The 24,622-nt window shown below is 68.8% G+C and overlaps 20 protein-coding genes across 20 annotated transcripts; 8 read left to right on the forward strand and 12 right to left on the reverse strand.

Moving 5' to 3' along the window:
* Positions 1-52: 52 nt before the first annotated feature.
* Positions 53-1,349, reverse strand: MICPUCDRAFT_52367 (uncharacterized protein; the record flags this gene model as incomplete). The annotated part of the gene is made up of 2 exons (XM_003062664.1): positions 964-1,349; positions 53-806 (listed from the first exon to the last, which is right to left on the reverse strand). The coding sequence occupies exons 1-2, from the start codon at positions 1,326-1,328 to the stop codon at positions 53-55; spliced, it is 1,119 nt and encodes a 372-aa protein (XP_003062710.1). The 5' UTR covers positions 1,329-1,349.
* Positions 1,350-1,519: 170 nt separating this feature from the next.
* MICPUCDRAFT_52368 (uncharacterized protein) lies at positions 1,520-1,930 on the forward strand (the record flags this gene model as incomplete). Its single annotated transcript, XM_003062419.1, has 1 exon — positions 1,520-1,930. One exon carries the CDS (start codon positions 1,520-1,522, stop codon positions 1,928-1,930), a length of 411 nt encoding a protein of 136 aa, XP_003062465.1.
* A 110-nt stretch (positions 1,931-2,040) lies between these two features.
* On the reverse strand, positions 2,041-3,835 carry MICPUCDRAFT_42306 (uncharacterized protein; the record flags this gene model as incomplete). The annotated part of the gene is made up of 2 exons (XM_003062665.1): positions 2,041-2,288; positions 2,443-3,835. 2 exons carry the CDS (start codon positions 3,833-3,835, stop codon positions 2,041-2,043), a joined length of 1,641 nt encoding a protein of 546 aa, XP_003062711.1.
* Positions 3,836-4,262: 427 nt separating this feature from the next.
* MICPUCDRAFT_52370 (uncharacterized protein) lies at positions 4,263-5,319 on the reverse strand (the record flags this gene model as incomplete). The annotated part of the gene is made up of 2 exons (XM_003062666.1): positions 4,263-4,727; positions 4,870-5,319. 2 exons carry the CDS (start codon positions 5,317-5,319, stop codon positions 4,263-4,265), a joined length of 915 nt encoding a protein of 304 aa, XP_003062712.1.
* Positions 5,320-5,513: 194 nt separating this feature from the next.
* On the reverse strand, positions 5,514-7,025 carry MICPUCDRAFT_42307 (uncharacterized protein; the record flags this gene model as incomplete). The annotated part of the gene is made up of 1 exon (XM_003062667.1): positions 5,514-7,025. One exon carries the CDS (start codon positions 7,023-7,025, stop codon positions 5,514-5,516), a length of 1,512 nt encoding a protein of 503 aa, XP_003062713.1.
* Positions 7,026-7,134: 109 nt separating this feature from the next.
* Positions 7,135-7,886, reverse strand: MICPUCDRAFT_52372 (uncharacterized protein; the record flags this gene model as incomplete). The annotated part of the gene is made up of 2 exons (XM_003062668.1): positions 7,135-7,660; positions 7,804-7,886. The coding sequence occupies 2 exons, from the start codon at positions 7,884-7,886 to the stop codon at positions 7,135-7,137; spliced, it is 609 nt and encodes a 202-aa protein (XP_003062714.1).
* Positions 7,887-8,579: 693 nt separating this feature from the next.
* MICPUCDRAFT_52373 (uncharacterized protein) lies at positions 8,580-9,290 on the reverse strand (the record flags this gene model as incomplete). The annotated part of the gene is made up of 1 exon (XM_003062669.1): positions 8,580-9,290. One exon carries the CDS (start codon positions 9,288-9,290, stop codon positions 8,580-8,582), a length of 711 nt encoding a protein of 236 aa, XP_003062715.1.
* A 290-nt stretch (positions 9,291-9,580) lies between these two features.
* On the forward strand, positions 9,581-11,081 carry MICPUCDRAFT_42308 (uncharacterized protein; the record flags this gene model as incomplete). The annotated part of the gene is made up of 2 exons (XM_003062420.1): positions 9,581-9,673; positions 9,816-11,081. The coding sequence occupies 2 exons, from the start codon at positions 9,581-9,583 to the stop codon at positions 11,079-11,081; spliced, it is 1,359 nt and encodes a 452-aa protein (XP_003062466.1).
* A 476-nt stretch (positions 11,082-11,557) lies between these two features.
* Positions 11,558-11,851, forward strand: MICPUCDRAFT_52375 (uncharacterized protein; the record flags this gene model as incomplete). Its single annotated transcript, XM_003062421.1, has 1 exon — positions 11,558-11,851. One exon carries the CDS (start codon positions 11,558-11,560, stop codon positions 11,849-11,851), a length of 294 nt encoding a protein of 97 aa, XP_003062467.1.
* A 183-nt stretch (positions 11,852-12,034) lies between these two features.
* On the reverse strand, positions 12,035-12,721 carry SELH (selenoprotein H; the record flags this gene model as incomplete). The annotated part of the gene is made up of 1 exon (XM_003062670.1): positions 12,035-12,721. The coding sequence occupies one exon, from the start codon at positions 12,719-12,721 to the stop codon at positions 12,356-12,358; it is 366 nt and encodes a 121-aa protein (XP_003062716.1). The 3' UTR covers positions 12,035-12,355.
* Positions 12,722-13,000: 279 nt separating this feature from the next.
* MICPUCDRAFT_68795 (uncharacterized protein) lies at positions 13,001-14,897 on the forward strand (the record flags this gene model as incomplete). The annotated part of the gene is made up of 3 exons (XM_003062422.1): positions 13,001-13,393; positions 13,578-14,265; positions 14,450-14,897. The coding sequence occupies exons 1-3, from the start codon at positions 13,261-13,263 to the stop codon at positions 14,895-14,897; spliced, it is 1,269 nt and encodes a 422-aa protein (XP_003062468.1). The 5' UTR covers positions 13,001-13,260.
* A 133-nt stretch (positions 14,898-15,030) lies between these two features.
* Positions 15,031-15,543, reverse strand: MICPUCDRAFT_7360 (uncharacterized protein; the record flags this gene model as incomplete). Its single annotated transcript, XM_003062671.1, has 2 exons — positions 15,031-15,259; positions 15,407-15,543. Coding segments are annotated over 2 exons (366 nt in total), but the record flags the coding sequence as incomplete, so codon positions are not given.
* A 904-nt stretch (positions 15,544-16,447) lies between these two features.
* On the forward strand, positions 16,448-16,645 carry MICPUCDRAFT_52378 (uncharacterized protein; the record flags this gene model as incomplete). The annotated part of the gene is made up of 1 exon (XM_003062423.1): positions 16,448-16,645. The coding sequence occupies one exon, from the start codon at positions 16,448-16,450 to the stop codon at positions 16,643-16,645; it is 198 nt and encodes a 65-aa protein (XP_003062469.1).
* A 130-nt stretch (positions 16,646-16,775) lies between these two features.
* MICPUCDRAFT_42310 (uncharacterized protein) lies at positions 16,776-17,536 on the forward strand (the record flags this gene model as incomplete). The annotated part of the gene is made up of 2 exons (XM_003062424.1): positions 16,776-17,023; positions 17,170-17,536. The coding sequence occupies 2 exons, from the start codon at positions 16,776-16,778 to the stop codon at positions 17,534-17,536; spliced, it is 615 nt and encodes a 204-aa protein (XP_003062470.1).
* A 67-nt stretch (positions 17,537-17,603) lies between these two features.
* On the reverse strand, positions 17,604-18,927 carry MICPUCDRAFT_52380 (uncharacterized protein; the record flags this gene model as incomplete). The annotated part of the gene is made up of 3 exons (XM_003062672.1): positions 17,604-17,993; positions 18,084-18,402; positions 18,551-18,927. The coding sequence occupies 3 exons, from the start codon at positions 18,925-18,927 to the stop codon at positions 17,604-17,606; spliced, it is 1,086 nt and encodes a 361-aa protein (XP_003062718.1).
* Positions 18,928-19,097: 170 nt separating this feature from the next.
* MICPUCDRAFT_42311 (uncharacterized protein) lies at positions 19,098-19,832 on the reverse strand (the record flags this gene model as incomplete). The annotated part of the gene is made up of 1 exon (XM_003062673.1): positions 19,098-19,832. The coding sequence occupies one exon, from the start codon at positions 19,830-19,832 to the stop codon at positions 19,098-19,100; it is 735 nt and encodes a 244-aa protein (XP_003062719.1).
* Positions 19,833-20,120: 288 nt separating this feature from the next.
* Positions 20,121-20,378, reverse strand: MICPUCDRAFT_52382 (uncharacterized protein; the record flags this gene model as incomplete). The annotated part of the gene is made up of 1 exon (XM_003062674.1): positions 20,121-20,378. The coding sequence occupies one exon, from the start codon at positions 20,376-20,378 to the stop codon at positions 20,121-20,123; it is 258 nt and encodes an 85-aa protein (XP_003062720.1).
* A 485-nt stretch (positions 20,379-20,863) lies between these two features.
* On the forward strand, positions 20,864-22,682 carry MICPUCDRAFT_52383 (uncharacterized protein; the record flags this gene model as incomplete). The annotated part of the gene is made up of 4 exons (XM_003062425.1): positions 20,864-21,073; positions 21,249-21,330; positions 21,470-21,897; positions 22,074-22,682. 4 exons carry the CDS (start codon positions 20,864-20,866, stop codon positions 22,680-22,682), a joined length of 1,329 nt encoding a protein of 442 aa, XP_003062471.1.
* Positions 22,683-22,921: 239 nt separating this feature from the next.
* Positions 22,922-23,752, reverse strand: MICPUCDRAFT_52384 (uncharacterized protein; the record flags this gene model as incomplete). The annotated part of the gene is made up of 1 exon (XM_003062675.1): positions 22,922-23,752. The coding sequence occupies one exon, from the start codon at positions 23,750-23,752 to the stop codon at positions 22,922-22,924; it is 831 nt and encodes a 276-aa protein (XP_003062721.1).
* A 243-nt stretch (positions 23,753-23,995) lies between these two features.
* MICPUCDRAFT_9514 (uncharacterized protein) lies at positions 23,996-24,214 on the forward strand (the record flags this gene model as incomplete). The annotated part of the gene is made up of 1 exon (XM_003062426.1): positions 23,996-24,214. A coding segment is annotated over one exon (219 nt), but the record flags the coding sequence as incomplete, so codon positions are not given.
* Positions 24,215-24,622: the final 408 nt, after the last annotated feature.

The following is a 24,622-nucleotide window of genomic DNA, read 5'->3' on the forward strand; positions in this document are numbered from 1 at the left end:
CGTCACAGCATCTTTCGCCGCGTCCGTCGGTCTCCTGCTACCTACGCTCTCGTCACCCCTCCAACATCCGCTCCAACTCCACGCGCAGGGCGATCTCGTCCGCGCACGCGCTCGCGTCCTCCGCGCTCATCCCCTCGTGCGCGGCTCTGACGCTCCTCAGCGCGTTCTCGACGTGCGTCCCGCGGAGATGATCCACCGCCTTGGGCACCTCTTCAAAGTCCACTTTTTTCGCGCAGTCCACGATGAAGCGCAACGCCGCCTCGCGGACTTGCGCGAGCTCGACGTTCGCTCGCTCCGCGTCCTCCCTCAGCGCGACGTCCGCGACGGCGCCGAAATCGCGAGGGAGGCTGCCGCTCAACGCCGCGGCCGCGGCGAGGACGTACCCGGACTCCACGCCCGCTCTCATGAAGATCATGTCCAGCTGGCACAGATGCCGCGCCAGGTGCAGCACCTTCGTGCGGATCTTCGCGCTGTCGACTAACAAGCACGCGCGCAGGATCGCGAACCCGTCCCCGAGCGCGAACGCCTTCTGCGCGGCGACGCAGCCGCGGAGGAGGCACGACAGCGCGTACAGCGCTTTCGCGCGCGTGAGTTGAAACGACGCTCGCGTGCGCGCTCGCGCGGTCTCCTCGTCTCCCCCCACGGTCTCCGCCAGGTCCGCGTCTGAACACGGCGCGTCGCCGCCGTCCTTCCCCGCGGCCATCGCGAGCAGCGGCGCCATCGCGCCGCACGCGAGCGCGTCCGCCTGCGCCTTGGCGTGGTTCTGCACCGTCACCCCCAGCGCTTCCGCGCTCGCCGCGCGCAGCCTGGGGTGAAGTTCAAAGGCGTCAGATGGAGTTGAAAGGCGTCGAGGGCGGAGATTGAAAGTGAGGGGTGGGCGCAGAGAATCGCCGGCGAAAGTCCTTAAGGATCGGCATTCACCACGCGAACGCTGTCGTATGGGGACCAGTGTATAGAACGCACCTCGCGTGCGGCGATCCCTTCATCGTCTCCACGAGAGGCGCGAGCCCGCCGATCGTGTGCAGATCTCCGCCGTTGTCGATGCTCCCGACTCTGTCGATGAGCTCCTCCAAGAGTTCGCACCGCGCGTCGAGCTCCTCGGCGTCTATGACTTCCCTCGCGCGCGTGGAGAGCACCGCGGTGATGTCCTTCATTCGTTTGATCTCGTCGACGACCCCGGACGCGACCGCCTCCGTGAACCATTTTTTCTCCTCCTCCGAGATCTGCCTCGCGGGCTCCGCGCCCGCGTTCTCGTCCGTCTGCGCGAGCGACCACTTGAGGATCGCGTTCCAGTTCTTATCCGGCTGCGGCGTCGGTCGATCCGCCATCGCGGCGTGCCCCGTTCGCGATGACGAGAGTGTCGCCGCGCGCGCGCCGCGAGACTTCCGGAACCTTCCAAAAGTGCCGTCACTTTGGTTTCTTCAGAGCGCGACACGTGTCAGACTTCAGTTCTGACGACGTGCTGCACCCGTCCGTCCGAGCGCCCACACCACCGCGGCACGTCACCGCGCGCGCCACGATGAACGCCATCGCGAGCTCCACGACCACGCTCCGCGTCGCCGCGCCCGGCGGCGCCGTCCGCGCGCGCGCCGCCGCCGCGGCGGTCGCGCCGCGGCATCATCATCAACATCGATCGCCTCGCGTCGTCGCGGCGCCAGGTTTCTTCGCCGCGAAGCGCGCGGCGTCGATCGTTCGCCGCGCGGAGGAGGACGCCACCGAGTCCGCGCCCGCCCCGCCGCCGCCGCCGCCGGGGGAGTCCGAGGAGGATGTCAAGGGCGCGCAGATGACCGCCATCGTCACCGGCGTCGTCTCCGTCGTCCTCGCCGTGGGCTACCTCGCGCTCGTGCAGGTGATGGACTCGAGAGAGTTTCTCCCGCCGCCGCCGGAGGCGATGGGGAACGGCGAGTGGAGCTCGACGAAGGGGTTGTGATCGAGAGAGAGAGAGAGAGAGAGAGAGAGATGTGGGGCTAAGGGAAAGGAAATAGTTGGTTTACTACAGTAACAGGACAGTAACAGGGCAACCGCTCATTCTAAATCATCTCACGCGATGACCACCTTGTCCGGGTCGTCGGCGTCCGGCCTCGACGCGCCGACCCCCCGCCGCGGCGCCCTCGCCACCGCCCTCGCGGCGCGCTCCGCGCGCTTCGCCGCGTCCGCGCCGTCGGCGTCCTCCCCGCCGCGCGGCGCGTCCAAAAACGGATCCCGCGCGGGCGCGCGATCGAGCGTCGTCGTCGCCAACGGCTTGGGCTCCGCGCGCAAGCCGTGCACCGCGCGGTCCTCCGTCCACCCTGGGGTGAAGTTCAAAGGCGTCAGATGGAGTTGAAAGGCGTCGAGGGCGGGGATTGAAAGGAAGGGGTGGGCGCAGAGAATGCCGGCGAAAGTCCTTAAGGATCGGCGTTCACCACGCCGACGCTGTCGTATGGGGACCAGTGTAGAACGCACCTCTCGCGCCGAACACCTCCTTCACGTCGCCGTCGCCGCGTCCCGGCGCGGACGCGAAGTCCGTCGCGCGCGTCCGCGGCGGCGGCGACGGCTCGAGCGCGAGGACGTCGCCGCCCGGGTCGAAGCCGCCGGCGCCGTCGCCGGCGCCGTCCCACCGCGGCCGCGACGCGCGCATCGACTCGCGCCGCGCCGCCGTCTCCGGGTCCGCGACGCGAAGCGCCGCCATCCGCGCGGCGGCGTCCGCCACGCCCGGCGCGGACGGGTCTCTCGGGTCCAACACGAGCGCGTCGCCGCCGCGGTCGGCGACGCCGGTCGTCTCGAAGTCCGCGATCTCTTTCCGCGACGCCGAGGCGAAATCCGCGACGGGCGCGCGGGTCCGCGCCGTCGTCTTCGCGCCGGCGTCGGCAGCGGCGCTCTCGTCGTGATACGCCCCCGCGTCGAGGTCCCCGGTCGTCGTCCGATCGGTCGGATCGGTCGACCGCCCGCCCTCCCTCCCCGCTCCGGCGTCGAACCGCACCGCGCCGGTGCCGCCGTCCAGGCGCGGGTACCGCGCCGCGAGGACGTCGTCGTAGAGGTAGTCCACGTCGGCGGTGAGGCTCGGTCGAAGCGTCTCCGGTCGCGCGCCCGTCGCGGAGATGTCCGGGACGGACTTGTCCCTCCGCGGGTACACCGTCGCGTCCGCGGCCGCGGGCTCGAGGTATAACACGTCGCCGTCCGCGAACTCCATTTCGCGCTCGCGGCGCGGCGCGGATGCGGATGAAGCGGCGTCGCCGACGCCGGCGATGCCGCCGCGGCCGGTGACTTTCGAAAACTCGGGCGCGCCCGGCGCGCGACGCGCCGTCGCGCTCTCGTCGACGTCGTAGAAATCCGGCGCGTCCGGGCCCGCCGCGCTCGGCCGCGGTCCTCCTCCTCCGCCGGCTCCGCGTTCTCCGCCTCTCGATAGGTCCGGACCGCGCGCGTTTGCGCCCGTGCGAAGGTACTCCAATCCTTTTTGCACGTCGTAGAGCGCGTCGTCGGCGAGATCGGGTTCCCTCGGCGGCCGGTCCGCGGGGACGGGGGTGATGATCCCGCCGAGATCCGTCCGCGGGCGCGTGTATTCGAACGCGGCGGCGACGTCGACGTCCTCGGAAACGACGCGGATGTCCTCGGGGATGTCGTCGTCGTCGTCCGCGGCGCCGGCGGCGGCGGCGGCGGCCGTCGTCGTCGTCGTCGTCGTCTTCGGCGGCTTTGGAAACCGCGGCGGCGCGCGCGCGATGTCCGGCACGGATTTCACGCGCGTCGCCGCCGTCGTGACGCCGTCGTCCGGGTCGTACTTCCCCGGCCCCCGCGCGGCTTCGAGGAGCTCCATCTCCACCGCGCCGGACTTCTTATCCGTCCCGAGCCTCCACGTCATCGTCGCGAAATCCACCGCGCCCTGTAATCGCCCGCGGAAGTATCGATCGTCGTCGGGGTCCCCGCCGACGCGATCCGCCGCCGTCGTCGCAGCCGCGGCGTCGTCGCCCGTGAGCGCCGCGAGCTTCTCGTACGCCCGTCTCTTCGCCACCTCGCGCGCGTCCGCCATCTCCGCGATGCCCGCGAGCGCGCCCCAGCCGCCGGTCGCCGCGGACGCGGCCGCGGCGATCGATCGCGACGCCGCGTCTTCCGGCGTCTTCGGGGGTTTCAACGCGTCGCGTTCGATCCTTCGCAACCGTCGGAGCTTAGGGTCGTTCCATACAAGCGAACGTCGGGGTGGATTTGAAAGGCGTCAGTTGGAGTTGAAAGGCGTCGAGGGCGGGGATTGAAAGCGAGGGGTGGGCGGAGAGAGACGACGGGCGAAGTCCTTAAGGATCGGCGTTCACCACGCCGACGGGGTCGTATGGGGACCAGTGTATAGAACGCGCCTTACGCGCCGTCTCCTCCTCGCGCGGGTTCACCGCGCGCGCGAGGTCTGGAACGCCCGTCACCCTGGGCGCGACCGCGCGCGCGAACGCGCCGGCGGGGTCGAGCTCGAGAACGTCGCCGTCGCCGTCTTCGTCGCCCGCGGACGCCGCGCCGACGCCGACGCCGACGCCGATGGGTCGCCCCGCGCGCGAGAATCCAATCGCCGTCTCGTCGGGCTCGACGGCGGCGTAGGACGGGTCGTACGCCCCGGGCCCGACCCGCGGCGGGGTCGCGCCGTCGACGTCGCCGCCGACGCCGTCCCGACCCGCGGCTCTCGAGAAGTCCACGCCGCCGCGCGCGCGTTTTCGAACGAGCGTGAGCTTCACTCGGAGTTCCGGTCGAATCGCCTCCGCGAGCGGCGGCGGCTTAGGGTCGTTCCATACGAGCGAATGTCGGGGTGGAGTTGAAAGGCGTCAGTTGGAGTTGAAAGGCGTCGAGGGCGGGGATTGAAAGCGAGGGGTGGGCGAAGAGAAACGCCGGGCAAAGTCCTTAAGGATCGGCGTTCACCACGCCGACGGGGTCGTATGGGGACCAGTGTATAGAACGCGCCTTCTTCGGCTGCGTGACTTCGATCGGGCCGAGAATCGTCCACGCGGGCGCGCTCGGGCGCATCCATCCCTCCGCGGCTTTGATTGCCTCGTGCCCGAGCCAGTCCGGGCCTTCCTCTCCCTCTCGCGCATTTCCCGCCTTCCCCTCTCCTCGTTTTTTACGCGACGACGACGCCGCCGACGCCGCCGACGACGACGCGGCGGCGAGCTTGAAAATCGCCGCCGGCGTCGCGCGTCGAAGATAATCCAACGCCTCGACGACCGCGTACGTCCCCACGAACCGTCGTCTCCCGTCCTCAGCCTCTCTCTTCGCGACGCGGTCCGCGTACGCGTCGCCTCGCCCGAGGAGCAAGTCGAACGGCAGGACTCCGCGCCCCGTGAGCGTCGAGACCGGCCCGTGCGCGGGCATCGGCCAATTCACGGTGTCGAGCGCGTCGACGACGACGTCCCCGCGGCCAGTGCGCGCCTTTGGGTCGTTCCATACAAGCGATGATATCGGGGTGGAGTTCAAAGGCGTCAGAAGCGGAGTTGAATGGCGTCGAGGGCGGGGATTGAACGCGAGGGACCCTGGGCGGAGAGAGACGCCGCCGGGGAGCAAAGTCCTTAAGGAACGGCGTGCACCACGCGGACGCCGTCGTATGGGGACCAGTGAGAGATAGAACGCGCCTTCAGGAACCCCCACGACGGCTTCGACGGCGCGACCGCGCGCGTCCACGACGCCGCCGGGTCCGCGGCCATCGCGTACGACTCGCGAATCGCCGCGTCCATCCACGAGTCGTCGTCGTCGTCGGCGGCGGCGGCGGCGTTCGCGCGGTCTTTTCGGTCTGTCGCTCTCGCCCACGCGCCGCCGACGACGCGCGGCTCGATCACGTCGCGCTTCGCGTCGCCGCCGTCGGCGCGCCGCTTCGCGCGGACGATCTCTTTCGCCTTTTTCATCGCCGCGGCGACGGCGGCGTCGACCATATCCTCGTCCCACGGCGCCGCCTCGTCGTCGCCGTTCGCGGCGTTCATCTCGAGCTCGAGCGCGTCCGCGGCGGCGGCGGCGATCTCGGCGGCTTCCGCGTCGGCGGCTTCCGCGGCGGCGGCGGCGCGCGCCGCCTCCGCCGTCGTCACCCGCGGCGGCGCCTTCCAAAACGCCACCGACCCCTTCACCTTTCTCGCCTTGGCGCCGTTCGGTCCCTCCCACGCGGCGTCCGCGTCGATCTTCGACGCGAGCGGCCCGTCCGCGAGGTCGCGCCTGACCGCGTGTCGCTTCTCCGTCGGCGGATGCTCCCCGAACGAAGACGCCGGCGCGCGTTTCCGCGTCGCGTTCGACGCGTCCTCCACGCCGAGGTACGCGCCGGGTCCGGGGGCGCGGTCGACGGTCGACTCCCTGAGCAGCTCCTCGAGCTCGAGATCCACGTCCGCGCGCGGCGGCGGCGCGATCGTGACGGAGGGGGCGCGTCGGCGCGTCATCGAGTCGTCGACGTAATGCGGCGGCGACGGCGCGTTTTCGAGTTCCTTCGCCGCGCGTTCCAACGCCGTCGCGTCGACGAGTGCGCGGACCGCTTTCCTCTGCTCGACGTCGAGCTTCAACGGCGGTTCGCGCCGGCTCTCGTTCTTCTCGCTCCTCCATCCGCGCAGCGGGTGCAGCGGGTCGCGTCGTCGCGCGCGCGCGACCGCCGCCTCTGCTCTCGCCTTGGACTCGTCCGGGGGAGGCTTCGGCGGCGGCGGCGGCGGCCAAGCCGCCGGCGTCGTCATCCGCGGCTTGACGACGTCCATCGCGGGAATCGGCGGCGCCTTCGCCGCGGCGTGCGCGCGATGCGACACCCCGGGAACGGTTTCTCCGGGACCGTTACGACCGTTACGACCTTCGCCTTCGCGCGCGCGTCGAACCTCCGCGCGCGCGCGGCGGCGCAGATCGCGCACGAGCGCGCGCCCGTCGACGTCCGCGCTGTCGGTGCTCATCGTCGACGACGCGACTGAGCCGTCGGGGGACTCCGGTCGTCTCGCGGGGTCTCGCCGTCGTCGCGCGCCGCCGCCTGCGACGCGCAACGGCGCCCACGTCCCGCCGCCGCGGCTCGACCCCGGTCGCGTCTTATCCAGCGCGCGCGCGATCGCGTCGCGGTCGAGCATGTCGGGACCCTCCGCCGGGGCGGGCGCGCCGGCGGACGCCGGTTTCGCCGTCGGTGCGCTGAGGGTCGAGGGTCCATGCGAAACGACGTCGGGGTGGAGTTGAAAGGCGTCAGAAGCGGAGTTGAAAGGCGTCGAGGTGTGTCGGGATTGAAACCGAGGGGTGGGCGGAGAGACACGAACGCCGGCAAAAGTTCTCAAGGGTCGGCGTGCACCGCGCCGACGCAGCCGCGTGGGGACCAGCGTGAGATAGAACGCGCCTGAACGCCGCGCTCCGCCGCACGTTTTCGCCGCGCTTCCTCGCCAACGCCTCCGCCGCCTCCATCGCGCGCGCGGTCTCCTTCGCGCGCGTCGCGCTCGCGCGCGCGGCGTCGTCCGATTCGGTCGGTCGATACCGTCCCGCCGACGCCAAGGTCTGGCGAAACTTCTCGTCGTCGCCGCCGCGCACGCCGAGAAACGGCTGCCGGTACCACCCGGGCGGGCCCGCCCCGACGCCCAACGCGCGCCACTCCCTCTCGATCTCGTCCTCGTCCTCCGCGTCCCAGTCCGCGTCGAGCGCGGCTCTGGTCGCGCGCGTGAACACCGTGGAAGAAGAAGAAGAAGAAGAGAGGCCGCGCTTCTTCGCGACGCCGCGCCACCTTTCAGGGTGGAGTTGAAAGGTGTCAGTTGGAGTTGAAAGGCGCCGAGGGCGGGTATTGAAAGCGAGGGGTGGGCGGAGAGAGACGACGGCGAAAGTCCTTAAGGATCGGCGTTCACCACGCGAACGCGGTCGTATGGGGACCAGTGTATAGAACGCACCTGATGACGCCGCGCCTCAGGCTCCGCAGTCTTCTCGTCGTCGTCGTCGTCCCGTCTGAGGGCCATTCTATACAAGCGAAAGTCGGGGTGGAGTTGAAAGGCGTCGAAGGCGGGGATTGAAAGCGAGGGGTGGGCGGAGAGACACGACGGGCAAAGTCCTTAAGGAATGACGTTCACCACGCCGACGCGGTCGTATGGGGACCAGTGTGGGACGCGCCTGATTCGTCCGCCGCGCCTTCCCGCCTCTCTTTCTTCTCCTTCTTCTCGTTGGATTCCTTCTCTTTCTCTTCGCGCCACCGCGGCGCCCCCCCGAAGCTCGCGACGGGTGCGCGTTTCCGCGTCGCGTCCAACTTGACGGGGTCGACGGCTTCGCGACGCGCGCGCGCCGCCTCCTCCGCGGCGGCTTCCGACGCTTCCAAGTCTGGATGAAAGAGCGCGCGCGCGGCGCGACGCGATTGGTCAGGGATACGACGTTGGTGACGTGGAGGCGTGATGGCCGCGTGGTAGGGTGTACACGTGGACGTAGCGCGTGGCGCGTGTCGCGGCGCACCTCGAATCGCCGCCGCGATGCCGCTCTCGAACGGCAGCGCCGCGACGAGCGTCCGCGCGTCCTCCTCTCTCCGGCTCGTTCTATACGAGCGAATGGCGGGGTGGAGTTCAAAGGCGTCAGTTGGCGTTGAAAGGCGTCGAGGGCGGGGATTGAAAGCGAGGGACCCTGGGCGGAGAGAGACGACGGCAAAAGTCCTTAAGGATCGGCGTTCACAACGCGAACGCGGTCGTATGGGGACCAGTGTATAGAACGCACGTCAGGCTGACGCGCTTCGTCGCGGATCGTCGGATGGCGTCGGGCGGCGCGCGCGGCGGCCCCCACGCGACGCCCGGCGCGCGCGGCCGCTTCGCCGCGACGGAGGGATTATACAGAGGGGGATCGTCGTCGTTTGTGACGCGTTCTCTCGCGTTCTCGACGCTCTTCGACCGCGCGCGCCGTGCGCCGTCCCACGACGCGCGGACGAGCTGCGGCGCCGCGAGCGACGCGCCGTTCGCGTCCGCGAACCGCTCCGCCTTTCCTCCCAAGCGGTCGCGCGGGCCGTCGAACGCCCTCCGCGCGAGCGTCTCGAGTTTCGACGCGAGGTTGCCGTGATGAGAGGAGGCGGAGGCTTCGCTCCGCGACAAAGTTGACGCGTCGTCGTCGTCTTCATCTTCATCCTCCGCGGGCGGCAGCGCGACGCGCACGGTGAGCGCCTCCCTCGCGCGTCTTCTCCGCGTCTCGTCCTCCGCCAGCGCCGCCGCGGTCGCCGCCCACGAGGGCCCGAGCCCGATTGGCGGCGGGACGGATTGCTGGCGCACGACCTCGCGCGCTTTCGACGCGTCGACGCCGCGCGACAGCGCGCCGACGAGCGCGCTGAAGAGGATGTCGTCCTCGCGCGGATCTGGATCTGATGACGACGCGTCGTCGCCGTCGCGCTCCATCGCGTCGTTCTCGTCGTCGCGCTCCGTCCCCGCCGTCGCGGGCGGCGGCGGCGAAAGGTCCGCGTCCGTCGTCGTCGGCGTCGACTCCGCGCGCGCCCGCGCGCCGCGAGTCCGTTCGGCGCGCGTCGACGCCCCGCGCGCGACCGGGTCTGGCTTCGGTCCCGTCGTCGACTTTGTCCCCTTCCGGAGTTTGCGACAACGACGACGACGTCTCAACGGTCGCAAAATAATGTGCGACGACCGCGAAGGCAGTCGGCGTCCGCGCGGGGCACGCGCGCCCCACGCGCGCGATGAGCGACGACGAGTGGTGGGCGCTGAGCACGCACCCGTCTGAATGGGGCGGGACGCCCGCGCCGCCGGTGAAGACCGCGCGAGGCGCGGAGGTGCGCGGACGCGACGCGCGCGGAAACGTTTTACTCATCCTCCTCTCCGCTCGCGTGCTTCGCCTCGCCTCGCCTCGCCTCGCCGCGGATCGATCCCCTGACCCCTCCCCCCCCACACGCCCACGCTTCATCGTCGACGCAGATGGCGGACCTCGACGCGCGCTCGAGGATCGTGGACCACCTCGCGCGGCTCACCGCGCTCGCGTCGTCCGCGCGAGGACGACGCGCCGGCGACGCCGCGGCGGTCGCGGTGGAAGCGCTCGCATCCGACGCGCGATCGCTCGCGACCGCGGCGGGGGAGCTCGAGCGCGCGGAGAGGGACCTCGCGCGCGCGCGCCGAGTCCTCTCCCTCGCGACCAGCGCGTCCGCGGGGAGGAGGAGGAGGAGGAATGGGAACGGCGGCGCGGGAGGAGGGAGGGGCGGGGACGACGCGTCGTCGTCCGTCGGGATCTCTTCTCCAACCCCGCGCGCGTCGTGCGCGGCGGCGTCGGCGGCGTGCGAATGGCGCGGCGCGTGCGTCGGCCGGTTCCACCGCCACCACGCCGCGCTCGGCCGCGCGCTGCGTCACGACCCGCACTCGCTGCCTCAGAAAGAGATCGACGCGGCGGTAGAGGCGGAGCGGGACGGCGGCAGAGCGTCCGCGAGAGAGTTGCGCGGCGGCGGCGGCGGCGCGGGGAATCGTCGTCGCCGTCAGATCGAGTTCACCCCGGGCGGAGGGATCATGCCGCGCCGCGCGCGGTACGTTTCCCCGTGGGCGAAGCACGCCGCGAACGCGGTGCACGTCATATCCGACGCCGTGGACGCGCTCGTCGGGGACGGCGGCGGGCTCGTGTTCACCATCGGCGAAGGTTCGAGATCGAAATCGAAATCGACGTCCAAGCCGTCGCCGGAGCTCGCGTTGCCTTGGCTCGCCGACCGCGTCGATAGCGTGGGGTCGGTCGTCGCGAACTGGACGACGCACCGGCCGAAGCTTCGACCGACGGGGGTGACGCTGAGCGACCTGTGTTTGCTTCACAGCGACGTCGTGCACGTGGACGACGCGCTGACGCGAGCGGCGGCGTCGTTCGCGCGCGCGGCGGCGGCGGCGCGAGGACGAGGAAAAGAGGGAAAAGAAAACGACGACGACGACGACGACATCGATGGCTGCGGCGTCGCCGCTTCCGCGGCGACGACCGCGTCCGCGCGATACGCCATCAGACTCGCGCTCGGGAGGCTCACGGACGTCATCGCGCGAGAGATGACGACGACGTGCGATCAACTCTGGTCGGAAGCGCCGAAGGGCGCGTGGAGGACGAGGGGACCGACGACGAGCGAAAAAAACAAAAACGACGCCGTCGAAGCGCGTCAGGTGCGTCCTATACACTGGTTCCCATACGACCCCGTTCGCGTGGTGAACGCCGATCCTTAAGGACGTTTGCCGGCGTCTCTCTCCGCCCACCCCTCGCTTTCAACGCCCGCCATCGACGCCTTTCAACGCCAACTGACGCCTTTCAACTCCACCCCGACGTTCGCTTGTATAGAACGACCCTCAAACAACGCCTTCGGACGTCACCGAGCGCGTCTGCGCGTCGCTCCTCGCGCCGCTGCGCGACGCGCTGTCCGCGCTGGATCCGCGCACGGCGGCGACGATCGGCCCCGCGGCCGCGAGCGCGGCGACGCAGAGCCTTCTGTCGCGCGTGAAGCGCGAGGGGAAGGGCGGCGTCCGTCTCAGGCGCGTTCTGTACACTGGTCTCCATACGACCCCGTTCGCGTGGTGAACGCCGATCCTTAAGGACTTTCGCCGTCGCATCTCTCCGCCCACCCCTCGCTTTCAACGCCCGACCTCGACGCCTTTCAACTCCAGCTGACGCCTATGAACTCCACCCCGACGTTCGATCGTATGGAATGGCCCTCAGCGCCGGCGGCGCCGCGAGACTGCGTCTCGACGTGGAGACGACGATACGCGCGGCGGACGTCGACGGCGTCGTCGCCGCCGCCGAGGACGCGGGCGTGAGCGTCGCGGCGAGGACCGCGAGCGCGGCGCGAAAGAAACGGGCCGAATCCGGCCGTTTCGGAGGAGGCGACTGGACGTCGGACGCGTGCGCCGGCGCGGGGGCGACGGCGCTCAGGTGCGTTCTATACAAACGTGTTTCACCCATCGCCCGGTTTCAACATTTGATCGCGTCCCCTTTCAACTGACCGGTGAACTGTTTTTGTATGGAACGACCATCAGCGCGTGGCGGAGCACGGAGCGACGCGCGCGCGCGGTCGTGAGGGTCGCGGAGGCGTGCGGCGACGGGAAGGAGGGGAAGGACGAGGACCCTCACGCGGGGAGGGGGCTGAGCGACGTCGAGGAGTGGCGGCGCGTCTGCGTCGCGTGAGACGGACGCGTTGTTAGTTTCTTCTCTTTCATCACTTTCTGTTTGTTCGTCGCGCTCGAAGGATTTATTCGCCCTCACCGCGGCGCGCACGCGCGGCGTCGTTCCGTTCACGCGCGGCGTGGGATCTTCGCGGGGTTTCTCTTCCAGCGTTCCGGGGTTGGGCGGTCGGTTCCGTCCCAGGCTTTACCCCGGCGCTTTCACGTGCCCCCGCGTCTCCCCGCCGTTCGCTCGTCGGCTCGATCCGCCGCGAATCGATTCGATCGTTCAGTTCAGATCTCGTCCGATTCTCATCAACGATTCCCCCGTCCGTCGTCCACCCTTATTAGAGCGCCGCGACCGTGTCCGCGCCGACCTTGTCCATGTCCAGCGCTTTGAGCTTCGGAAACGGCCTCGCGAGGTTTAACAGCTCGACCACGGTCTTCATCTCCGTCTTGATCACGAAGCATCCCTTCCGGGGCTTCACCGGGTTGATCGATACGACCGCGCCCTTCTTCGCCTTCGCCACGAACGCGGCGACCGCGTTCGCGCGCGTCTTGAACGCGTTTCACGACTTGCACGCCTCGATGAGGACGCCGCCCTTGGGGACCGCGGCGACGGCGTCGTCCGCGGCGATCGGGGCGTTCTTGGCGATCGTCTTCTTGACGGCCACGGCCGCCTTCTTCGCGGGTGTCTTCTTCTTCGGTGCCATTTCGACTGACGTCATCGTTGAGCACGAGCAGTTCTCTTCTTCCTGTCGAGTCATCCGCATCCTAGTCCCTCAATCACTCCCGTCCGCGCTTCCCGCGACGACGACGACGACGATGGCGGCATCTATCGCGCGCGCGGCGACGCGGACGACGACGACCGCGCGGCCGACGCGCGTCGGCGGCGCGAGGCGGGTCCTCCGCGGCGCGACGCCGCGGCGCGCGCGCGGGCCGCGCCGCGTCGACGCGTCCGTCTCATCCGCGGAGGAGGAGGAGGAGGCGGACGACGCGAGGGGCCGCGGCGACGACGGAAGGGACTCCCTCGTCGCGTCGCCGCGAAGACCGTCGCGCCGCGCGACGCTCGCGAGCGCGCTCGGCGTCTTCACGGGTGCGTCGTCGTCGTCGTCGTCGTCGTCGTCGTCGTCGCGTCGCGCGTCGTCGTCCGTCGCGTCGCGTCGCGTCGCGTCGCGTCGCGCGCTCGAGGGTCTAGGGTTCGGGTGCCCAGATCGTCCGCCCGTCCGTCCGTCCGTCCGTCGTCCTGCTCATGACCTTCCCCCCTCCCGCGCGAAATCCTCGACGCAGGCGTCGCCGCCACCGGGTTCAGCGGTCCGTCCTCCGCGGGCGAGGTCTTGGACCAGCTCCAGAACTTCCTGAGCGACGCGGAGGCGGCGATGGAGGTGCGTTCTATACACTGGTCCCCATACGACCCCGTTCGCGTGGTGAACGCCGATCCTTAAGGACTTTTGCCGTCGTTTCTCTCCGCCCACACCACGGTTTCAATCCCCGCCCTCGACGCCTTTCAACTCCACCTGACGCCTTTCAACTCCACCCCGACATCGCTTTGTATGGAACGACCCTGAGGCGGACCCGGAGAACGAGGCGCTCGTCGGCCAGAAGAACTTTTTCGAGAACCAGCTCGAGCGGACGCAGCTCAACGCGCAGTTCGTCGACCGCACGCGTCCGCGCGTGCGTTCCGGCGCGACCAACTACGCGCAGCGCATCGTGTTAGAGGTGGACGAGAACCTGTGGGAGGACGAGATCTATTTCTGGAAAAACGCCATGGGCATGCGCGTTACGCGCGTCGACGAAGTCGCGGAGAAGAAGGAGGAGGGCGGCGGAAAACCGAAAGCCGCGTTTCTCGCGTTCGGCCAAGAGACGCTCGACGCGGACGACGGCGCGAAAGCGGGCGTGGAGATCCGCGCTCGCGGCGGCGGTGGAAACGGCGCCCCCGGCGTCGTCGGCACCGGGCTCGCGTACGTGTCGCTGTCCGTGCCGTTCGGCGTCAGGGTCAGTCGGATATACGAAGCCGGAGGAGAGCTCGTGTATGGATTCGGGTATTTCGACTGCAAGTCTCCGAGCGGCTACCGCGTCCGCGCGCGCGTCGCCGCGCGTCGAGACCCTCTCGAATACGTCGCGATCAACGTGAGAGACGTCCAAGCTTCGGAGCGATACTACGCGAAGAGATACGGCATGGTGAGCAGCGCAGCTTTGGACGCGAACCCCTACGCGCCGAAATCGCCGCCGGGGTCGAGGCTGCTCACGTTCGGAGGTGCGTTCTAGCTCGTTACACTCACTGGTCCCCATACGATCACGTTCGCGTGGTGAGCGCCGTTCCTTAAGGACTTTTCCCGGCGTCTCTCTCCGCCCACCCCTCGCTTTCAATCCCCGCCATCGACGCCTTTCAACTCCACCCCTGACGCCTTTCGACTCCACCCCGACGTCGACCCTCGCAGAGCCGCGGGAGACGCTCGGGATCCTGCTCCAGCCCGCGGCGGCGTCCTTCGACGACGTCGCGTCGGAGCTCGTGCTCGGCGACGTGTACAAGGGCGTGGTCATCGTGACCGGCGGCGAAGGAGGCGCGAAGGGGATACGGGAGGGGAACGAACGCGACGAGGACGGGTACGGCGTCGAGGTGATGTCGTACGACGCGTTCGAGAGGGACGTCGCGGCGGGCGCCAGGGCGCTGCCGATGGAGTACAACTTGCCGCCCGTCGTCAAGGAAGAGTGATAGACTATGACACGGTGTGGGTTTGTTTGGTGGTTGGTCTTTTGTGGATCCATACTGTAAGTAAACGACGCGTCGTGCCGGAGCGTACCGTGTGCTCGCGGCGCTCGCTCACGGCTCGCCGTCGTCCCACTCGTCCGGGAACTCGCCCTTCGCGAGCTCCCCTGCGTGGGTGAAGCGATCGGTCAGTCGAACGTCTTACCGGTCAAACGTACGTTGAAAGGGAAGCGCGGGTGAAGAGTGACGACGGGAAAAGTCCTTAAGGAACGACGTGCACCACGCGAACGGGGTCGTATGGGAAGCAGTCTCACCCGACGCCTTGCCGAGCACCGTCGCCATGAGGATCGGCACGTTCACCTTGATCTCCGCGCCGCCCCAGAAAGTCCCCTCCCTTCCCGGCTCCCACGACGCGGACAACACGCCGTACGTGATGCCGACGAGCGCGCCGCCGAAGGTGAGCGTGCTCGCGAGGAAAAACTGCCACGGCGCGACGTCTAGGTGCGCGAACACCTTGGCGCCGTAAAAGATGGGTCCGGTGCTGCGACGTCGGGGCGGGCGGGGCGGGCGGCGTTCAGGGGCGCGTCAGGCGGGCGGAGTTGAAAGGCGTCGCGGGCTGGGATCGAAACCGAAACCGAAACCGAAACCGAAACCGAAACCGAAACCGAACCGAGGCCAGCGCGCGCACCTGAACCCGAGGAGGAGCGGTACGCCGCTGAAGATGGAGATGCGCTTCAGCATCCGATCGGTCACCACCTGGGGGATGCCCTTCGCCTGCGCGCTTCGATACTCCTCCCGCTTCGCGTCTCGCTTCGTCGCGTCCTCCGCGATCTTCTCCGTCGTCGCCTCGCGGACGCGCTTCAGCGCCGCCTTGCTTATCTGCCCGCCCGTCTGCGAGGACGGGACGCCGCGCTTGCTGTACTTGACGTTCGCCACTCGCGGCGGCGACGACGCTTTCGACGCCTTCTCACCCTTACCCTTCCTCGCCGCCGCCGCGGCCTCCTGCCCCTCGATCTGCTTCGCGTCCTCGCGCTGTTGCGACTTTTTGTCCCTTCCCGCGAGCCGCGCGTTCTTGCCCTTCGCGGCGAGGACGACGAGCGACCCGCGCGACGACGACGCGGACGGGGAGGAGGAGGAGGAGGGGGAGAACGTCCGAGAGATCTTCATCTTCCTCGGCGCGGTCGTCGTCGTCGTCGTCGTCGCCGCCGCGCGACGAGATTCGCGCGCGACCGACGCCGCCGGCGCGCGCGCGGACATCGAGATCGCGGCGACGCGCGATGCCATCGTGAGCGTCGCGACGGCCCGCGCGAGGCGCGGTGTGCGCGGCGTCGCCGAGCGACCGACTGGAGTTATCTCTCGCGGTGACAAGTGGCGACCGAGGTCGGCGCCGCCCACACACGGCGACGGGAAGATAACCTAGGGTGGGGGGATTCGCTGTCCGACGCGGGCGTCGTCGCGGCGTCGCGTCATCACACCACCGCGCGCGAGTCTTCCCGACGCGCGCACGACTCGCGCGGAGGCCCTTTCGGCGCGAGCGAACGACCGCGCGCGCGCGACCGCGCGCGCCGACGCGTCGAGCGCGCGCTCGAGCTCGTCGAGCTGTCTGACGTTTATCATCAGCGGCGCGGCGTTCGAAGGCTTTCGAATTCGCCCCCGCGGCCGCCGTGAACGTCCGTCGTCCGCGACCTGCGACCTCCTACTCCTGGGAGAGAGTGACCAAACCGACGCCATGGGCAACGCGTGCGGCACCCCGGCGTCGGGCAGGGAACGCGTTCCCGAGCCGTCCGCGCTGGACGCGCTCATAAGCGAGAAGGTGAAGGACTACACGCGAAGGCATCCCGTGGAGGCGTCGAAGACGGTGAATCAGGTGCGTTCTATACACTGGTCCCCATACGACCGCGTTGGCGTGGTGAACGCCGATCCTTAAGGACTTTTGCCGTCGTGTCTCTCCGCCCACCCCTCGCTTTCAATCCCCGACCGCGACGCCTTTGAACGCCAACTGACGCCTTTGAACTCCACCCCGACATCGCTTTGTATGGAACGACCCTCAGATCGCGATGAAGTTTCCGTCGATGCTCTCTTCTTTCGAAGCCCTGCGCGGGATATTCGATCGCGTGGACAAAGACGCGAACGGGTTCATCGAGAAGCACGAGTTCGTGACCGCGGTGGAGGAAGGGTTCAGCCGCAAGGTGACGGTCGAGCGCGAGATGATCGAAAGGATCTACGACGAGGCGGATTTGAAACACGACGGGCGCGTCAACTACAAAGAGTTCGTGCTCATGATCGTGCTCCTGTATCTCGTCAGGTGCGTCGCGTCGCGTTGCGTTGATGCCGCGCGGCGGCTGAAAATCTTTCCTATGTGTTTTTCGTCCACTCGTCATCCGCACGTCTGCCACGTCATCATTCTCTAACCAATCGTCGCCCGCCACGTCACCGCCGCGCGTCTCGCAGTTGGGAGACGGACCTGAGCGTGGGGAAAGACACCGCGGTGAGCGGCTCCGCGGGGGAGGACACGCTCGTGCACAACGCGGTCCAGAAAGTCCTCGAGGCGTTTCTCTTCTTCGACGCGAACGGCGACGGGTACATACGCAAGGACGAGGTGTTGAAGAAGCTGGAAGCGCACGAGGGGGCGCACGCGAAGCAAAAGACCGAACACGGAGGACTCACCGCGGCGCGGTTTCGCGAGCTGGACTGGGATAAGAGCGGCCGGGTCGACTTCAAACAGTTTCTGTTCGCCGTCGAGGGGTGGTGCGGGATGGACGACGACTTAGACGGGAGCGTGGAGGGGGGTAACAACGCCGGCGGCGGCGCGTCGTAGGTAGTCGCGGAACGAGACGCGACGCGACGTCGTCGCTCGAACGAATAATTCTATCTTAGACCCGATGTCACGCGGCGACCCCGAGCTCCACGCGCGTGAGCTGCAGCAGCCGCATGTTCTCGTGCCCCGGGAAGTCCGCGTCCGCGGTCTCCATGCCAAACTTCCGAGCCTCGGACGCGAACGCCTCGCGGTGAAGACGCGCGGCCGGGTCGACGAACAACGCCATGGGAGGGCTCATCGGGCTCGAGTTCCCGTTTCCGTCCGCCGCGGCACCCGCGACCGCGCCCGCGAGCGCGAGCGCCCTCGACGTCGCCGCCGCGACGTGCGGCACCGCGTCCGCGTCGTACAGCACGTCCGAGGCGACGACGACGTCGAACGCGCGCTCCGGCCACGCGGACAGCTCCTTCCAATCCAACGTTAACGTTCGCGTCGTCGTCGGCGTCGACCCGGCGGCGTTCTGGGGCGGCGTCGAGAGGCGTCAGTCGGAGTCGAAAGGCGACGAGGTGTGTCGGGATTGAAAGCGTGGGATGGACGGAGAGAGAGGAACGCCGGGAGAGAAAGTCCTTAAGGAATGAAGTTCACGACGCCAACGCGGTCGTATGGAAACTAGTGTGAGCTGGGAACGCGCCGCCTTCTTCGCGGCGTGCTCCGCGCTTCGAGACGTCATCGCGAGCACGCCGGCGTCGACGTCCGCGAAGCACACCTCGCTCGCGCCCGCGCCCATCGCGGCCACGCCGACGAGCCCCAACCCCGCGCCGATCTCGAGGACGCGCTTCCCTCGCACGAGGCTCGGGCAGTGCGCGAGGAGACGCGCGAGCGCGACGGACGCGGGCCACACGACGTCGCCGGCGCCGTAGAGCTCGTCCCTGATTGGTGGGGGACGAGGCGGGAAGTGATGCGATTGGTTAGGTATTTGATGACGTGGACGTTTCATTGGACGAGAGCGACGGAGAGGGCGCCGGTGAAAGTCCTTAAGGAACGGCGTTCACATCGCGAACGGCGTCGTATGGGGACCAGTGCGCGATGAATGAAACGAGGACGCGCCTGAATCCCTCGAGCACCTCCAGCGAGACGCGATCCCCGGCGACGTCCGCGACGGCGTCGTCGCGCGGGACGTACAGCTCGACGGACTTCCCCTGGCCGAGGTCGATCGCGCGGAGTTCGCACCCTTCCTCGGTGCCCTTCCCAACGCCCGTGGTCCCGCCGCGCTCACGAGTCTTGCTCCGCTTCGCCTTGGCTCTCGTCGTCGCGTCGCCGGCGTCGAGCGGGCTGTCGTCTCGCCATCCTTTTCCGCGGGTCTCCCGCGACGCGCGACGGCGCGGGAGGCGGGCGGCGCGGGAGGGCGCGCGCGGGAGCGAGAGCGTCGGGGAGGCGCGGACGGTCGACGCCATCGCGCGCGGACGGCGCGAGCGGCAGTGGTCGCGACGCGACGACGGAACGGCAGATTGGCGCGTCGTGAGCTGACTGTGCTGTGGCTGACGAGGCGAGGACTGAAACAGCAAATATTGGCACCCCGATTCTACTTCCCTACTCATACTAGACTAAGCATCCGCCCGCTCGATCACGCCGCGACGCGGAGCTCGTGCGCGTCGTGACGCATCTTTCGCAGCGTCACGCTCGTGCGGTGCCCCCGCTCCACCCTCCGCGCGCTCTCGCCGTCCTCCGAGACTAAAACGTCATGCGACCGCGCGGCGATGCCGTGCCTCCACGTCCACCGCGCGTCCTCGCACAGGAACAGGACGTCTCCGGGCTGGAGCCACACTTGGATCGGGACGTCGTCGTCGTCGCGTTTCCCGCGCGCGCGGCGCGTCGCGTCCCCGGGGACGTCCCCATCCCCGCCCGGGATATCCCCGGTCGCGTCGTCGTCGTTTGTATTTGGATTCGGATTCGGATCTGGAGCTGGAGCTGGATCTGGCGGCGGCGGCGGGTAAAAGTCCATCATTATGGCGCTCTCCAACGACGCGACCACGACGCCGTCGTCGAACGCGTCCAAGTCCACGTGCGCGCGCAAACCCTCCCCGGGGAGGTACGAGTTCAGGATCATCTGGTCGAACATCGGCGCGGGGTGCGACGACGCCGCCGCCGACGTCATCAGTCGACGGTCGTCGTCGTCCCCTTCCCCCTCGCGCCGCGCCAGCGCCTCGACGCGCTCGGACAGGACCGCCGCCCACGGAGGAAAGTCCCCGAAGCGCATCGCTTGGTTCCGTCGAGGAGCTCCGGTCGCGGCGCCGGCGGCGGCGGCGGCGGCGGAATCGATCAGTCCGTCGCTCGCGATCGCGCGAAGCAACCACGCCATCGCGTCGTCCGTCAGGACCCCGCGCGCAAGCGTCGCGCCGCGCGCGCGGTCTCCGAGCGGCAGCGTTCGGCGCCATCGACCCGCGGCGGCGAGGAACGAGACGGGCGGGCGTCCGTACGCCTCGCGCGCGCAACGCGCGTCGGCGTCGGCGGCGGCGCCGGCGTCCGCGTCCGAGTCCGACGCGTCTGATGAGTCCCCGAAGACGTCTCGGACGAGATCCATTCGATCGATCCGCGCGGCGTCGTCGTCGTCCCGGTCGTCGTCTGTCGCTCTCGCTCCCGTCTACTTCTACTCCGCCGCCTTCGCCTTCGCCTTCGCCTTCGCCTTCGCCGCGTCGTTCTTCTTCTTGAGCGCGGCGTCCGCGCCCCCCGGCGTGCCCGTGAGCAGATCTTCGAGGGATCGGAGCTGCGGGTCGAGCAGCGCGCTCTTCGTCGACCACTTCCGGGCGATCGCGGGGTCGATCAAGTAGAGATAGATACCAAACGACACCGTCAACACGGGAATCTGCGGCACTACCACTTTGAAGAAATCCCCGGCGACAACCATCCTTGGGGGGGGGGGCGTGCCCGCGGCGCGGAGAGGACTGCGAGGGAACGAATCGCGGCACCCGATAACCCGAGAAAGTTTCTGTCGAAAAGAACCTGACAGGAAAGAACGCGTCGAGAAAAAAAAGCAACGGGGGCGCCGCGTCGCGTCGCATTCCTCTCCGCGCGCGCGTCGCGTTCCTCCGCGCGCGCGCGAGCTCGGCTCCCTCTCGAGCTTCTCTTCACTCCTCGCGCGTCGCGCAGCGCGCGCGGGCGGCGGCGTCACCGGTGCGTCGCGCGCGCTTTCGTCAACCCTACGATTTTCGCGCGAGCGAGCCCGAGCCATTCGCGAAGCGCGTCGCGTCGACCGCCCCCCGCGCGCGTCGTCGTTCGAGACGCGGGATCTGATGACCCCCGCGCCCCCCCCACCCCCACGTCGACGTCGGTCCACCCCAGACTCCCCCCTCGCTCCACGCCGCGCGGTGCGCGATGTTCGCGTGCGGCAGCATGGCCGCCGCGTGCGCGGGCAGCGCGTGCATGACCGCGACGTGCGGATGCCTCGGGCACGTGGGCGACGCCGTCGCGAAAACGTCCGCGCGGGCGCTCTACGTCGTCATGTTTGCAATTTCTACCGCGCTCGCGTTCGTCATGCGCGACTGCGCGCAGCCGCTGTTGAAGCGAATACCGTGGATCGCGCGGCTCGCGACGATGAATTACGTCCCGGGCGACGAGTGGTTCGGCGCGCAGGCGCGTTCGAGTCGCGCCGGCGCCCGCACGACGAATCATGATTTATTACGCTCCTCCTCCTCGAGGACTTTTTTTTTTCGCTTTTTTCCTCGCCTTTCAACTCCGACCGACGCCGCCTTTCAACCGACTCCAACCCCACCCGCAGGCGGTGTACCGAATCTCCCTCGGGAACTTCATCTTCTTCGGCGCGATGGCGTGCGCGCTCGTCGGCGTGAAGCGCCGCTCGGGTGCGTTCACGCGAACGTTTATCACCCGCCGCTCGGTTTCAACAGGTTCGAGCATCGGACTCAGTTCGATCGCGTGGGTCCCTTTCAACTGACCGATGCACTTTTTGTACTGTACCTACCCCGGAATCGCCCTCATCAGACGCGCGCGACGTCCACCTGCATCACGGCTCCTGGGTCCTCAAATTCACCGCGTGGGCGCTGTGCAACGTCCTCCCGTTCTTCGCGTCGAACGGCGTCGTGGGCGCGTACACGTGGGTCGCGCGCGTCGCGTCCGGCGTGTTTCTCGTCGTGCAGATGATCATCTTGTTGGATTTCGCGTTTTTCTGGAACGAGAGTTGGGTCGCGAGACAACACGCGGGATGGCTGGTCGGGCTGCTCGTCTCCACGATCGTCCTGTACGCGGAGAGCGTCGCGGTGGTCGTGATGGCGTTTCGGTGGTTCTCCCCGCGCGGGGTGGACTGCGGCTCGAACGATTGGATGATCGGGAGCGCGTGCGCGTTGTGTCTGGCGTTTTCGCTCGCGTGCGTGCACCCGGGCGTGAAGGCGCGTTCTCGAGTAGTCACACTGGTTCCCATACGACCGCGTTGGCGTTGTGAACTTCATTCCTTAAGGACTTTTGCCGGCGCATCTCCCCGCCCACCCCTTGCGTTTAATCCCCGAGCTCGTTGCCTTTCAACACCAACTGACGCCTTTCAACTCCACCCCGATATCATCGCTTCGTGTGGACCCTCGACCCTCATCAGGACGGGAGCTTGCTGCCGTCGGCGGTTGTCACGTCGTACTGCACGTACCTGCTCTACAGCGCGCTCGCGTCCGAACCGAGCGAGTACGAGTGTAACCCGCGCGGGAGCGAGACCGGCGCCGGCGCGGGTTCGCGCGGCGGCGTCGCGGAGATTGCGAGCACGGCGCTCACGTTGGCGTCGGTGGCTTACGGGGCGCTGCGGGCGGGGAGCGCGGATTTTTTCGGCGGCGTCGACGGCGACGGCGACGACGGCGACGGCGACGGCGGCGTCGACGCGAGCGCGTTACTCGGCGGCGGAGGCGACGGAGGCGGGAGCGACAGCGACGACGAGGAGAACGGTGGCGTCGGCGCGCGCGGGAAGGCGTCGTACCCGTCCGGCCCGGTGTCCTACAACTACGCGTTCTTCCACTTCATCTTCGCGTTGGCGTCGGCGTATCTCGCGATGTTGATGACGGGTTGGGGCGATCGCGCGTTCGAGGACGGCGGAGCGCCCGTGGACGTCGGGTGGGCGAGCGTGTACGTCAAGTACGCGTCGTTGTGGGTCACCGGGTTGCTGTACACGTGGAGTTTAGTCGCGCCCGCGGTGATGCCAGACCGGGACTGGGACTGACGGTTCGGTTCGTTTCAATTCTCTCGACAGACGCCACCCGCGCGAACGGAAAGGAAAGGAAAGGAACGACGCGCCCGCCGCCGCGCGAGCGATCGGTGTTGTACACTACGATGTAATAATAAAACAAACCTCGACCGAGTAACCCCTCGCGGCGAGCGCCTATTACGCGCTCGCTCGGCCGCTGTCGACGGACGGACGAACGAACGGACGCCGCGGGCGGAGACGTCGTCGTCGCGTCGTCACCTTCTCGCGTCGTCCCTCGTCTCTCCTCGCTCCCGCGCGCCTCCTCTCCGTCCTCCGTCCTCGCGCTCGAACTCGTCGAACAGCGCGCGCGTCACCGCCGCGTCTCGCTCGCTGAACCGGATGTTGTAGTCGCGGTTCTCGCGCGCGTTCCTCTTCCCCGCCTTCAGTCGTCGTCTGCACGTCCTCGCGGATCGCGCCTCGGCGATGACGTGCGGTCGTCGAAACGCGAACGCGGCGGCGAGCGCGGCGACGACGCGCGAGACGTCGCTTTTCGCGCGCTGCAGCGTGACCTGCCCGGGCCAGTGCGGGTTCTTCTCGCGCGAGAGCTTCCGCAGCGGGCCGATGTCGATGACGACGTCGAAGTCGAAGGAGACGCGGCGCGCGCGCGGCGGAAGCGGCATCGGCGTCGTCGCGTCGTCGTCGTCGTTCGCGTCGTCGTCGACGCCAACGGTTTTTTCGCGCACGCCGGACGATGAGACGCGCGGGCTCGGACTCGACGCGTCGCTCCGCGCGTCGTCCTCGATCGCGTCGACGAGGAGGACGCTCGTCGGCGACGTCGGGGACTCGAGCTCGCGCGCGACGGACGCCGCCTTCGCCGCCTTCGCGCCGCCGCAGTCCTCGTAGTAGCTCTCGAGCGCGGCCTGCCACGTGCTCGTCGCTTCGGAGCCGTTCGACCGTCGTCGTCGATCGTCCGCGAGCATCGCGCCGTCGCCGCCGCGCGTCGTTCGAAACGACCCGCTCGGCCGCAAGATCGACCGCGGCCGCGGCGTCGACGGCGTCGACGGCGCGCGACGATCGCGCGCGCGCGTCGGCGGCGGCGTCTCCATCCCTGCGCGGCGCCGGCGCGCGGACGGAATGGCAACGTTCGTTTCAGAGCGACGCTCGAAGCTGTCGAAGGCGCGTTCAAAGTCGACGTCGCGTCGGCGTCGCCGCGGCCGACCCGGTGCCGATCGAGCCGCGCGACCGGTGACGACGCGCGCTCCTCTCTCCTCGTCCCCTCCTCCACACGTCGACGCGCGCGGCGCGCGGGAGGAGCCACCCACCGCGCGCGGTCCGCTTCCTCGATGGACCTCGCGTCGATCGCGGCGTGGTGCAAGGAGCACAAGCTCCGGACGATCGGCGGCGTCTGGCTCGGCGGCGTCGCCGGCGCGTTCGCGTGGAACAGCACGCGGACGCATCTCTCGGCCGCGGCGAGAGTGTTCCACACGCGCATCTACGCGCAAGCGCTCACGCTCGGGTGCTTGATAGGGAGCGCGGCCGCGGAGCTGTACGACGCGAAGTACGGCGCGGGCGGCGCGGGGGCTGGGGGCGAGGAGGTGGATCCGTACTTGTACAAGCCGAGCGAGCGCGCGAGGGGGGGGAGGGGCGCCGCGGGGAGAGGAGGCGCGCGCCAGCGGTAGACGAGATCTTAGAATAATATGTTTTGTTCGACGCGACGCATCCGCAGTCGCGATGATCGAAGGCGTTCGTCGCTGCGTCGTCAGTCCGTCGACGCGCCGAGACGGAGTCACCGCGCGCTCTCCGTCAGCGCTCTCCGCGATGTCGTCCCCCGGCGCGCGCGGAACGACGCCGCCGCCGACGATCCTCCCCAGCTCCACCGCGCCGACGCCTCTCCCGCGCGACACCACCGCGTTCCTCGATCGACTCCGCGCGTTCGCGAGCGCGTCGGATCCCGCGCGATCGGAGCTCCTCGAGGG

This window comes from Micromonas pusilla, assembly GCF_000151265.4.
Source record: "Micromonas pusilla CCMP1545 genomic scaffold MICPUCscaffold_12, whole genome shotgun sequence".
NCBI lineage: Eukaryota > Viridiplantae > Chlorophyta > Mamiellophyceae > Mamiellales > Mamiellaceae > Micromonas > Micromonas pusilla.